At 37.7% G+C, this 13,956-nt stretch overlaps 1 protein-coding gene across 8 annotated transcripts; it reads right to left on the reverse strand.

The window, feature by feature from the left end:
* Positions 1-1,585: 1,585 nt before the first annotated feature.
* LOC105472852 (coiled-coil domain containing 196) lies at positions 1,586-13,648 on the reverse strand. Of its 8 annotated transcripts, none has more exons than XR_011625262.1 (12): positions 13,510-13,648; positions 13,261-13,413; positions 11,846-11,942; positions 11,031-11,081; positions 9,266-9,343; positions 8,981-9,064; positions 8,400-8,459; positions 7,892-8,033; positions 5,635-5,732; positions 3,289-3,322; positions 1,976-2,031; positions 1,586-1,786 (listed from the first exon to the last, which is right to left on the reverse strand). XR_011625262.1 is itself a non-coding variant. In XM_011726401.3 (10 exons), exons 1-10 carry the CDS (start codon positions 13,557-13,559, stop codon positions 1,667-1,669), a joined length of 894 nt encoding a protein of 297 aa, XP_011724703.2. In that variant the 5' UTR covers positions 13,560-13,648; the 3' UTR covers positions 1,586-1,666. The 8 variants fall into 8 exon arrangements, 2 of the variants coding, with proteins under 2 accessions (XP_011724703.2, XP_070955403.1); XR_011625260.1 differs by having other exon boundaries at positions 5,635-5,811; XR_011625261.1 differs by having other exon boundaries at positions 3,282-3,322; positions 5,635-5,811.
* Between the last annotated feature and the right edge of the window lie 308 nt (positions 13,649-13,956).

A 13,956-nucleotide genomic window follows, 5' to 3' on the forward strand; every position in this document is an offset into this window, starting at 1 on the left:
AGTTTCCTTTTTTGGAAAGCAAAGGAAACTTTATAGTTATTTAAAGTTCCTTCTAATGCCAAAATTCTGTGATTTCTTGTAAACCTTTTCCAGTGCAAAAGTACATTTAAAAAATTCATCTTTAAAATGCGTCTTTAAAGATTTAAATTGACTTTGAGAAAAAGAAGATTTTGAATTGGCTGGCTCACTTTGCTTATTACCAGAAAGTATGAGGGATTCCTACAGATTATGAAGTGTTTTGTGACAAATCAACTCTTCTATACTGACATGAGATAGGAAATTAATGACAACTTAGAGGAGAAGAAAATATCTGAAGATCTCAGGAACTATGATATAATCCAGTGGTAATTTACACAAGGCAGGACATCGAGAGACCTGGGACTTGGAAATTAACTTTCTGTGGCCTTCTACATGTCATTTACTGAGCCTCTTTAAAATACTACGCACTGTGTTAGGCAGTCAAATGAAAAGATAACGAGATAGAATACCAGGTTTCAAAGAGCTCACGACCTTGTGAGGAAGGTAGCTGGATAAATCAATAATTGCGATAGAATTCATTTAGTGCTATGACAAAAGTAAGAGAGCCTAGCAACAAGTCTCAAACCTGGTTGTACATTAGAATTTCCTGAGAAGCTTTTAAAGCATACAGATGCTTTTGTCCTATCGCTCAGTTACCATAATTTAAATTATCTGGGGTGGGACCCAGTAGAATGCTATTTTTCAAAGCTCTTAAGGGGATTCCAGTACACAGCTAGGATTGAGAATTAGTGGGATAGAAGGGCAGCACATTCAGTCCTTAAGACAAACAGGCAATGGTCATAGCTACAGGATAGAAGTGTCTTTCCACTTTGTGCGTGGAGCTAATAGAACTCATGATACATGGGGAGAGAACTGTAAATATTAACAGTAATGTGGAGCTCAATGTGGAATGTATGAGAGAAGGGGTACATAGTGACAAATGAGACGGAGAAGGTAGACAGGAGGCAGATCATTTATGGTCTGTGAAGGACCTTGGACTTCAGCAAGAAACCAGTAGGGGAGTGACATGATCTCATTTATGTTTTATAAAAGATAGCTTCAGTGGTACTGTGGAAGACGAATTAGAGGGATTGGAAGCAGGGAAACCAATTAAGAGGCTATAGTAATCCAGGCAGGAAGGAGGGCCTAGGGGAAAAAACAAAAACAAGTAAAAAACCACAGTGGTACTAGGAAGGTGGATGATACTCAAGGAATAGATAACAAGGTGGCAGAATCAACAGGGCATTTTGATGTTTTTGGTGAGAGAGTGAAAGAAGTCTGTGGTATGTAATTTTACTTATTTTGTGCCTACTTTTGCTCATTTCCCAGTGGTGGATCTGTCCACAATTACATACTTCAGAAGTGGAGGGGAGTTCCTTTTTATGGACTTAGTAAAAACATATTGTACAATGGGTTGAAATGTGGTCACTTCAAATCCAAAAGCTATCAAAATAATCAGAGGCTGTTTACAATCCCTAAATGACTACATTCCATACACGTTTAAGGCCAAACATCCAACATTTCCACCCAGATTGGTGGGGGAAGAGAGGGAAAACAGCACTAAAACAAAGGTTTGAGAGATTTTAATTAACGCAAATGGCTATGCCTTGTCTTTAAATCTGTCCAAAGCAAATGGAGTGAAAGCCTGCTAATTCTTCAGTGCTTCATCTGACAGTGACCTCAGAAAAAAGAGCCTCCCTCCTGCATCATCAGGCTGAGTTCCTTTAGTTCCTTGTTGTTCTGTGTAGATCTTTGCTCCCAGAATTCTCTAAGACAGGAAAAAACAGAGGAAAAAGGACAGCTAAAATATTGAGTACCCTAGCACCCACTTTGCAAATCTCCTAAAATATTAAATTAGAATATATGTTAAGCAATGCATTCCAAAAGTCTATACCCACTATCTATTCAAGCCCTTAAAATGATTTTTGGTTTGTTTAAAGAAAGTAGTTCTCACCACCTGGTGTTCATTTCTGCCAGTAGTCACTCTGTCCATAGTTGTAGTGCCCATAGTACCTAGGGGAAAACATTAGGAAAACAAGAGCTTCTTTTGAGGAGGGAAAAACACAAAAACAAAAAACTAGTTTTGTTTTGTTTTGTATCACTGTGGGTATTAGCATTGATGTGAATTTTCTGTTTTTTTTTTTTTTTTTTTGAAAATAACTTTGTCAAACATTATTTAAGAAGTTGGAGTGGCAGACTATTTTTCTGTTAAGAGCTCATGTCCCACAGGGGGAAAATTCATTTAAGAATTGTATGCAAGTAAATAAAAAAGTGGAATAATAAGTTATGTGTATATATACATACCCTCAGATAAACCAGATAGATATATTTCACAAAAATGGTCAATTGTAGATAGTGGAGAGTAAACAAAAGATAAAGATGGGGGAAGAGAAAGAGGAAGCATAGAGAATGGCAGGCGTAGGGTGAGAAGGGGAAGGGAGGCAATGAAAAGGAGAAAAAGGGAGAATTATAGGGTGCTCAGTAGGACCCATAGTAAGTCTGTCGTAAATTAGAGTTGCCAGACTTAAATATGGGACTCCCAGTTAAATTTGAATTTTAATATAAACACCAAATAATGTTTCATATATCTCATGAAATATTTGGGACACACATACTACAAATTATTTGGTGAAATTCAAATTTAATAGGGTATCCTTTTTTTATTTGCTAAATATGATAACACTTTCCTGGACATACTGCTGCACTCCTGAGTGGGTGATGCCCACAAATTATGGAATTTGTTGTCACCCATTAAAATAATATTAATAAGGGTACAGTTTATTTTGTCAAGCTTCAAAATTTATATTTAGGGGGAAAAAAAAAGTTTTTCTCCCCCTGAATTTCTGTGAGGTCTTAAAGAAGTAAAAGAATGACTTAGTTTAGAAATTAACTTTATAACCTATTAATACCATAAACCTAACTTTGACATTCAAAAGGTTCATGTTGCCTCAAAGCTTGAAAAAGCCTGTACTTGAAAGCAACAGTACTACTTATCAAGGACCCGGATTTGAGCTAGCTGTGGTTTTCCGCCCCTGCCTTTCAGCATTTTAGCTTAACACTACTATTTTCCCTTCAGCAGCACCTGCTGAAGTATAGTTCAGCCATCAGGAAGAAAAATACTAAAGTGAAGTAAAGGTTAAAGCCTGGAAGAATGACTTGCTTTCAGAACAGAAGGAGTTAGAGAGTAAATAAGGTTTCAAGAGTATTCATTTCCCACCTCGCTGGGCTTTCATCTGAATTTATAAGTGTAGCATAATACTCACAACCAACCTTCAGGTTTTTCTCAGAAGACCTCAAGGAAATGCTAAGAGTTGGTGGGGATTGAGGGGAGGAGAGAAAAGAAAAGCTGTCAGAATCAAATGTCTTAACACAAGTTATATCATTGCTGAAGATAAACCTCTTCTTTAAACACCAGGAGATATGATGGGAAATTCAGTTGAATTTAGAGATTGCTTAGCGCCTGTGCTCTCTAAGATAGGTGACTGCCAAAGTCCACAAACTTGCTTTCTGGACTCTGTAGAAGTTAGGGAGGGCCTACAATACACCCTGAGTCAAATTATAATTTTACACTGGTGGGAAAGTAAATCCTTTCAAATGTCACCTGTCTCCAGAAAAATCAAAAGTAAAGACTTCACCGTAGGTGTAAACAGACTAAGTGATGCAGCATGCCAAAGATAACATGGATGATGGTAATGCCACATCCTGGGCATCAAGGGAATTCAAAAGTAGGGATTTGTTGATGTGTAACAAAATCAGTAATATTAGCACAGGATTGTATTTTGCCAGCTACACAGATCATACCACTGCAACTCAGCCAACCAGCACATAGGACAGTGGGAGGGGGAGTTCTTGGCTAAGGGTACTGAGGTAAACCCTTCCTCTACTTGGAAATGCTTAGAACAGAAGATTTATTGAGAGGTGTGTCCAAAATTATATTCTGCCCTTTCTCTAAGACAGGTTTGTGCAGTTCAATTCTTTTGAAACTAGAGAAGAAGGAACACTGTCCTATAACACTATTAAGTATACAAACTTCAAATAAACACCATCTTTTATTTTTCATTTTAGTGCCCCAATCACGTGATTTATCTGTGGTAGAAGGGAACACTATTCTACAAGGATTGTGGAGGAAGTGGGCAGTGACTTTTTTGAAATGGAGAGAACTGTAGTACAGGGAGTAAAATACTAGGTAAAAATTATGCAACAGAACACTGAGTTTAACATGGTCTAATCAAGGCTGCCAGTAATATACCTTGCTGCCAAAAGACCGTGTGATAAAACATCAATAAATTTTTTCCTTTTTTCGTTTGATACATAAATGTGGCACCTTTTGTCCTGAGAGTAATAGAAGACGGATCTCTCCCACAGCATTTCATGGTTCCTGAATTACCACTCTGTGGACTTGAAGCCTGGATGTGGTTGGTGCCACCTACTGGGCTAAATGCAGAATTACCAATCTCCTGCTCAACAAATTAACCTTAGGGAGTATGATTCTTCACTGGGAAGATTATACATTATAAACAGATAATAAATTTGTATTCAAATTATAGCGTTTAGATCTAGAAGAGGCATGAAAAGTCACATACTTTTACACATCCATTTTGTAGCATAATCTAGCAAATAAGGATTGAATATGGAGCCAGAAGCCTGGCTTCTCTGAGCTTGTTTCTTGTTCTATAATACCTTTCATAGAGTCACTGTGATGGTTACACAAGATATTAAGTTGTTAACATACTCCATGTTAGTATTGTTTGTATTTTTAAAAACTGAAATTAAGTGACTTTCCCAAGTCATATAACTGGTGAGCCTCAGAGGAAGGCCTGCAACTCATGTATCTCGGTCTAAATTCATGCTTTTTTCCTTAAATTACAATTTGCCAAAATTTGATGATGAGATGATTTTAGGTGGCAATTGGGATAAGTTTCAGTGTTGGAACGTGGCATTAAATACTATAAATCACAGAAAATTATTGCCTTTTCAATTATTTCAAACTTGATGGCATCAAGGAGAAAGTTGCAGTTTGGTGCTGGCTTTCTTTAAAATTCTCTTTTTTTTTTTTTTTTGATATAAAGTCTTGCTCTGTCACCCAGGCTGGAATGCAGTGGTGCAATCTCAGCTCACTGCAACCTCTGCCTCCCAGGTTCAAGCGATTCTCCTGCCTCAGCCTCCTGAGTATCTGGGACTATAGGCATGTGCCACCACACCTGGCTAATTTTTTGTATTTTCTTGTAGAGATGGGGTTTCACCATGTTAACCAGGATGGTCTTGATCTCCTGACCTCATGATCCACCTGCCTTGGCTTCCCAAAGTGCTAGGATTACAGGCACGAGCCACCGTGCCTGGCCAAAATTCTCTATGTCTTTCTAATCTCGCTTCCTATAGGAGATAAAATAGATCTCAGGCTTATGAATTTTTCTAGAACATTGAAATCTTGTTTTTTTGTGTGTATTTATTATGAAGTTTACCTTCTATTATGGAAAACTATATTGATTCTTCATTTAAAGTAGTAATAAAACTTTCAAGGAATGCATTTAGGAAACTAAAGAAATCAGTGTAAACAGCAAATAATAAATAATAGCCCCAGTGATACACAAAGTTGGAAAATACTACAACACCTACCATTAAGAAATTATTACTCTTGGTATTAACTTCTTTACATAATTACTTTTAAAATCCTTTATGAAGAGAATATTTGTCTTCTTTTCAATAATCAAATACTAGAGGTGAAAAAAATAGGCCACATAACCAAAATATAGGACTCCATTAGATTTCAAATCCACTTGTGCTCAGACAAACCTATAGAGTTTGAATACGTGTGTTAAAAAATGAAACTGGCCCATAATTAGTGCTAAATGAATGCAGAATCAATATAACACACTGATCCATTGCCTGTGGCTACATTAATCTGTGGTAACTAAGCAGTATGATACCCTATCATTTAATTCTCCAGGAACATAAAAGGAAAGCAAAGAAAAGAAGGTGTGGATCTGTGGCTGTTCCAATTCAAAGTTGATTCAATGTTTTACATGCAAGGGCAAAAAATATCTCCTGAAACAATCAAGTTGAATGGAACCCTTATTTACTAATTTAGACTTAATTTGATTCTGGAGCTAAAAAGCTTTTGGCTCTTTACCCTATAGATCCCTTGAGATGACCTTCAGCTAATTTTGAATGAAGTAAAACAGGGACCTATCTGTCTTCCTCATAACCCTCTTCTCTATCTTTTAAATTTGTATCTTAATGATTTAATACTGCTTCTGGTTGCATTCCAGGTTTCTTTCCAATTTTATGCTGTCCGATTATTATTAGAACATAAGTTGAAAGAAAAATATGCATGGAATACTGCCTGAAGGATAGTCAGTCCAGTCTTCTAGTTTTCTAAAATTTACCTGTGGATCAAGCCAGACCAGGGAGTCTTATGTACCTGAATCAAATCATCTTGAGTCAATTCGTGACTTAAAAAAATTCAGATTAATATGTTTTTATCAGATTATGCCAAAGAACAGAGGAGAAACAACCTAGGAAATTTGGATTCTGAATTTATTTTGAAATATTGTTGAAGACATTGGCGACTATCATCACACAATGTCCTGCCCCCATTATATGGTCCTGGAGGAGAAATTTCTCACAGATTTCAACACCAGGAAAAACTGTTTCTCCTGAGCAATTAATTGGTTTGTTGTTATTTCATGAGTTTTGCAAATCCATGTTTCTTTTTACTGGAAAATTCAGAACCAAATTTGTAGCCTACCTCTGCCAGCTGTACAGTACTCCCATTATGCATTCTTGTGTATTTGCCCAGCTTCAACTTATTTTCCCTTTTCTTTGATTTACTCATATATTTATTTAACCCTATGTGTTGACTGTGATTTTTATAAGCTGTTTAAGCCCTTTACAGAATAAGACTAAGAAATTAGAAACATACACACTGATACTAATAGAACATTGTCATCCCTTGGCCATGATTTCCCATTGCCTGTCCCTTTTAAAAAATGGAGTTCATATTCATAGATACGTGAAAATTTAAGAACCTTTTCCCTGTCCTCAGAGCCACCCCTATATTCTATTTTTTAATGAACTATATTATTTTCTCTAATATTGCCATAAATTCTGTGGGGAAATCGCTGAAACTCTCAGAGGGACAACTGGATGAAATTCACAACCATTGTCAGATGTCTGTCTCCTTGGCCGCCTACTTTGAAGTAGCGGAGTCTATTCCAGCCAGATTAATAAGATTAAACAATTCTAATTCCTAGAAAAGGGGATGAGGTGGAAAGGAAACATATTTTATTGAGTGCTAACTATGTATCAGCTACATATGCTAAGTATGTAATATATTACTTTATCTTTACAAAGGAAAACAATTCTCCCAGAGAGAATATTTGCCTTAGTACATAAGCTTCTGAGTCATAAAAGTCATGATAGGCCGGGCGCGGTGGCTCACAGCTGTAATCCCAGCACTTTAGGAGGTAGAATGTGGGTGGATCACGAGGTCAGGAGTTCAAGACCAGCCTGGCCAACATGGTGAAACCCCGTCTTTACTAAAAATACAAAAATTAGCTGGGCATGGTGTTGCATGCCTGTAATCCCAGCTACTCGGGAGGCTGAGGCAGGAGAATTGCTTGAACTGGGACCCAGGAGGCAGAGGTAGCAGTGAGCCGAGGTCGCGCCACTGCACTCCAGCCTGGGCAACAGAGCAAGACTCTGTCTCAAAATAAATAAAGAAATAAAAATAATGAAAAAAATTGTTACTGTACTAGTAACATTTAACTTACTATGTGCCAGGCATTATGTTGCTCACTTTACAAGTAAAAGTCTCCAATATAAAACAAACAAAACAAAACCTCAAACTGTGTACCTGGTATATTCTACCTACCTTGGGACCCAGGAAGATTTAAAAATGCTTGTATTGGCTCAAAATTCTGCTGCAAATACAGTGATAAGTTCAGGTCATTGGCCTTCTGGTAGTTCTTCAAGGCTTCAATTCTCAGCTGAATCACTTTACCATGAAAATCATTCTGAAAAGAACATTTTCCAAAACTACACATATAGGATTGGCTTCTCTGAATCCATTGTTACCTGAATCCTCTTTACTCAGAAGTTAAAAAGTAATTCCATCATGCTCAGTCTTTAAAAGTTGGGTAGAAAGTATTTGTTATTTTTCCCCATTTAGAATAGAACAAAATCAAGAACATAGGAAGAAATACCATTTATTCCAATTTCAGAGATAGGTCCCTTCAGCTATCTTTCTATGACACATTTGTTTTAGCAGGGCAATTGGTAATCTAGGATGTGGGGACTGGGCTTCACAATATGCAGCTAAAAGCCTTTGTATTATATGAATGAAATTGCATCCTATATCCAGCCTTGGAAGACCTTAGTACCTGAAGGATGTTGTTTTGTTCCTGATACTTGACCCATTCCATTTTCCTCTGTTGCTTTTCCTGGTGGAAGAAAGAGCCTCTGGGTGACAAAGTAAATTGAGATCAGAAATCAGTTTTCTCAATATGCTGCAAAAGCCTTATAGCAAAATTATAGCGTCACAATTTACTATTAAATTGACTTTAACTGCAGGATTCTCTTAATTGGCCTCAACTGTACAAGCCACCCTCTAAAAGCCAAATGAATAGAGTTATTTTCTGTTGGTGAGTTGTTTATGGGAAGATGAGATACAAACATAATACCTGAAAAACTGAATACATTTTCAAAGACAAATGAACAGGAGTTCTGACATCATTTAGCTGTTGCAGAGTTATCATTGTTGGTATAGCTTCTCTCACTTTTTCCTAATATGATTTCCCAGAAACTTGTGATATCACTCTGACTTAAATATAGTAACACAGGGGAACCAAATCTATAAAAATTGGTCCAAGAGCACACCATAGCTTGGGCAAATTACTGCAACATTAAAGATTTCTAATTTACTAGTTCTAAAAGCCACTACCATTCAGAATGGCTGTACTACCTTCCTTATATCCTTCACTTTCTCTGCAAATGATTTCTCCAGTTCACTCTCAGTCTTCCTAGGTGATGAGGGGGATTTGGGAGCCTGGGATGAAAGAAGAGAGCTAAAGGAATAAGAGGTTCCAGGAAAGAAGTGCAATGTCTCAGCAGGTCATAAATCTAATAAACCCTAAAAACCCAGATCCTACCTATCTGCCTACCCAAATTAGCCCTGATTGTCAGCAGGCTGTTTCCAGCGGTGTGACATTGACGATCTTGAAATTTTAAGTACATGCAGTCCACTTGCCTTTCCATCCTGCAAGTCTGCCTTGTTTTTTATCTGTGGTGCTTTTTGTTGATCACTGAGTTCTTCTGCCTCGAATGTCTGTGGAAAGACATTTTGGCAAAGCTTTAAAGTAGTGGAAATTAAAGAGGGAAGTGGAAAACCAGTATGGGTCAAGGCTTTGGTTCCTGGCTGTCAGCAGCTTCTCAGGGCCTGGCATGAAAAGTGTACTACCAAAGGGAAGTCAGAATGTAGTGAGCCCTTCTTTCATTCGGTCCCTTGAGTGTACCTTATAGGAATGAAAACTATTAGCTGGACCCTTAGCCAGTCACTACCCTAAGCTACTTACTGCATTACTCTACTTATTTTCCTTACTGTACTACATTACAGACATTCTCATTTAATCTTCACAGTTCTTTGAGGACCATTTTTGTTTCCATATTATAGATGAGAAAACTGAGACTTGGAGAGGTTATTTGTTTAGGGTCACACAGCTAGGAAAGTACAGAGTTGGAATTTGAACCAGATCTTTCTGATTCTGAAGCCTGTGTTCTTGAACACTAGGCTTGCTGCTCTTCTCCATGTCTTCTTACTAAAATACGAGTAGCTAAAGTTGATCACGAGTTAAGTGTATGGATGTCCCTTTTGAGAGCTCTGTAGAAGCTGGATTTAGATAGAGGAATTGTGCTGGCACATTTCCTAATACAAGGACTCGAGAATCCAAGAACTAAAACTTCTAACAATTCATAGAACTAATTTGTAACTGCCCACAAGAACCTGGAGCACATCTCAATACGAGATGCAGGGCTTTAAGGTATTCTGATTATTTGTGGAAAAGTGAGATAAAAAAAAAAAAAGACAGAGATCCCACTATATACCTGTTTATATCACAAGACACAATCTACTCTTCTAGTTGCATAGTCTGTGAAGAAGCACTTGGGTCCCAAGGGATTAGTCTTGGACAAAGTCTTAGACAAGGAACAAAGGAATTCCCTGTCCCCTTCCCCCTACTCCCTGACTCTGGTTTCCCAGCAAAAGGTCCTAATATTTTTATCTTAAAACAATGCAGTGATTATTGTAAAATTATAGGGTCATTAGAATTAGGTATTCATTTGTTTATTCATTCAACTTACATTTATCAATTCTCTACTATGTTCCAAGCATTGTGCTAGGAGCTATAGATTCGGATAAAGCAATCAAGATACTGAAGGAGCTTGAGAAGATACAGAGGAGGCAGGGAAACAAGAAACAATTTAAAAAGTAATACTACAATAATAATAATAATTTTATATTATAAACAGTGCTATTGAGCACATGAGCAGAGTTATATAATAGAAAAGAGGAGAAAGATGCCCTACTTTACATGGAGAAACAAGGATGGCCTCTCTAAGGAGATGACATTTAAGCTGAGACCTGAAGGATGAGAATGAGCCAACTATGAGAAAATAGCATTACAGGCAGTAGGGAAGACGAGCAAAATCCTTGAGATAGGAAAAGGCTTGGCATAAAAAGTTGCATAGAAAGCAAGGGAAGGACATCTATGAGAGGAAACTGAAGAGTGGGCAAGAGCCAGATTATGCCACAATTAGTGGCTGTAAAGGTTTTTCGTAAGAAGAGTAACATGCTTTGTTTTAAAAAGTTCACCTTGTCTAATGTGTAGAGAATGGATTGGAATGAGGCATGGTGGAAGCAAGGACATGAAACAATGAGGATGGGGGCCAGAGGAAAGGGAGGTTCTTTGCATTGTGATCTGTAGGGCAATGCTTTCAATAGATCCTTAGAGGCACACCTTGTTCCATAGCATCTCCATTTCCTTCTGAAGCATCTTGTTTTTCCTTTCCTGTTGGAGGGGGAAGAACCAAACAAACAGAAGCATGTATTTGTCCAGCCATTGAAGTGGGTTTGGAAGAAGTTACTAGATAATGGTGGGAAAGGGTCCAGGGACATAGTAAACCACAGAGGAAGGCAATGAATGGGTCTAACCCCAAATCCAGGTCTAACTCCAAATCCAACATAAGAGATGTTGTTGTTGGTGGTGATGATGATGATGATGATGGTAAAAAAAAAAAATCCAAGTTATTTTTTAAGTAATAACTTTAATTATAATAATCGTGAGATAATATCTATAGAAATGAGTTCCTAACACTTAAGATGTTCTTATATGACCATTTCTTGGGGGCTTAGACCACTAATTTTAATTCTTAAGATCTTTTACATTGCTGATTAAAAGAAAATCTTATACGAATCCCACAGAGCAAACTATTTATTTTATTTTATTTTGATAGGTGTTTTTCTATTCTTTATAGCAGATATTTTACTATTCTTTCTGAAACATGAAGAGTTAATATGGTCATATTCATTAACTCCCTAGATAAAAAGTTTTTAAAAAGTCAAAGAATAGAATTTTTGCTAGCTAGTTCTGTTCTTCCCAACATTCCATCTGACTCCCTTTGGGTCGCCCTGGACTTTCTAGATCAAGGAGATATGTGTGTTGGAGCATCGGATGCCAGAGATGAGTACTCTGTCTTTCTCTCCACATCTGACACTGCAATGGAATTGATCCCTATTCAGGAGGCTGTTGCTGGAGTACCTCCAACTTCTTACCAGGTTCTGTTTCATCTCCTCTGCTTCCTTAAGGAGCTCCATGACCGAGGATTCCTCACACCCCTTCCCTGCCATGATCTGCCTCATGATCTGAAGACTAGAAGAAGGAGAGGCATCATAAAACATACATACCTCCTTAAGGGTAATACTGATGTTCTGCAACCAGTCAGAAAGTACTCTACCATGAAAGTTAGATGGGGACTGAAATCTCAGGAGTTATGGAAGCCCTTCTGGTAATAGAAGATCTCTATAACTAAGATGTTTCCATTTCTAATTGACATTTGCCTATCTGTGTGCTCTAGAATGAATTCTGTACTCTTTAATGCTTAAAACTTAGGTCTCCAAAAGCCAGGGAGAGTCCTTTCCACCCCCTCGGAAGAATGTTGCAGTGTGTGACTTTTGGGAGAAGAAGGGGTAATTCTACCCCCTCTTTAAGAAGAGGTTGAAGAACCTGCTGTCTTCTAGGATAAATCCCAGAGTTATTTCCTAACTCATCTCTGTCCTCTGTCCACTTTCTCCCACCTCCATGCTTATTCATATAAGAACATTTGAGTCTATTGGGGAAGTCACTGATATCCTTTCGCAGCCCCAGAGAATGCAAGCCATTCAACTAGAACAAAATCTGAATCAAAATCAAGTCTTTGTGAGAGAGAATATTCCTTAAAGGCATAAATTATTTTATGTTTGTGTTCTTGTACTTTTTTCTCCCCAGTTCTAAGGAGAGAACACAATTCTAAGCCTTTGTGTTTCTTGCTCTGAGAGAAGTCTGTGTTGCTGAGTTGTAAGCAGCTGGTGCTTGACCACAACTTTCTGCCTGGGTTTTGTTCTCCAAAAATATGAGTCCTTTAAGATGCTTATGATAAGGATGTAGAATAAAGGTAGACTCACTGCGGTGAGATGTTCTGAGACTAGAAAGGAAACAGTGTTTGTGGGTCTCAAGTACAGTGAGTGCTCTGGTAAAGGGTTAAGACTTCAGCTGCCTAGTATATTTAGAGAGGCTGTGCCTTAATTCAGAGGGCTCCTAGGCTTAGAAAATACTGCCATTCCACTGCTTGGCATAGAAAAAGCAGAGTTATTTATTCTAAAGTGATCATGCACAAGAAAGCATCTGTGTGACCGTGGTAAACTAATGCTATTAAAGGCCTTTCACTATTTCTTGGATGGGCAGCCTGGGGAGGAAGAGTTATAACTTGCCCCATGAAATAAGGGCTGAGTCATGTTTAATTTACTAAAAGAAAATAAAGGATTTGTTGTCACCCTGACTTGGTAGTTACAAATTCTTTGCCTACTACAGCTGAATTTCCAAACCTTTTAGTAATTGATAAAACAAAATTTGTAAGTAATTATTCCCAGTCCTATGGAGATTAAGTTCTCTAGCCTTTTTACCTCTAGGAATCCAGAATAAGAGCCCATACCTCCTTTGTTTTTCCTCCAAGTTAGACATTAACTTCTGGAATAAGAGGTTGTTTTTATCTTCTAGAGGTTTGAGCATCTCTAGCAGTTCCTGCTTCCTTAGCATTAAGTCCTCATTTAATTCCTTCAAGTAGTTGTCATCTATTTTAGAACTTCTGTGGGAAGAGGCACAATAATATCTGCCTTTAGCCTGGGTTGAGAGAGAAAGAGAGACCCTCTTTTCTATTTAGCATCTTCCGTCAAAGACTCACCTTATTTTTGAGGGCAGGTAAGATCCTGGAGAGTTTGCACCACTTGTCATCTTGAAGGGTAACTTCTAAGAATAAAGAGGCCTTCCTGAAAATATGTGCCTTTTTTCCTATCCAGTTAAGTCATCATTTTTGTGCTGCTGTTCTTGAAACTCCTGCTGCAGTGGACTGATCTTAGCTACAGCGAGGTCACAATGGCCCTAATACCACATAATCAACAAGTCTTTAAAGTAATTTCAACATCAATGGCAATTTGTTGACTGGAAATACTAACTACATCTGATCAGTTCTTGCCTTAGATCTAGCCAAATGACAAAGTTTCATTCTGAAGTCTTTGAATGAATGGGATGGAATCACATCATATCTACATTATGGAATTCCTTTTGTGTTAGAAAATGTTGGACTGTCAAAAACAACTCATCAACACCTTCTTTCATGGCAACAAACCTC

Source organism: Macaca nemestrina, chromosome 7 (genome assembly GCF_043159975.1).
Source record: "Macaca nemestrina isolate mMacNem1 chromosome 7, mMacNem.hap1, whole genome shotgun sequence".
Classification (NCBI taxonomy): Eukaryota; Metazoa; Chordata; class Mammalia; order Primates; family Cercopithecidae; genus Macaca; species Macaca nemestrina.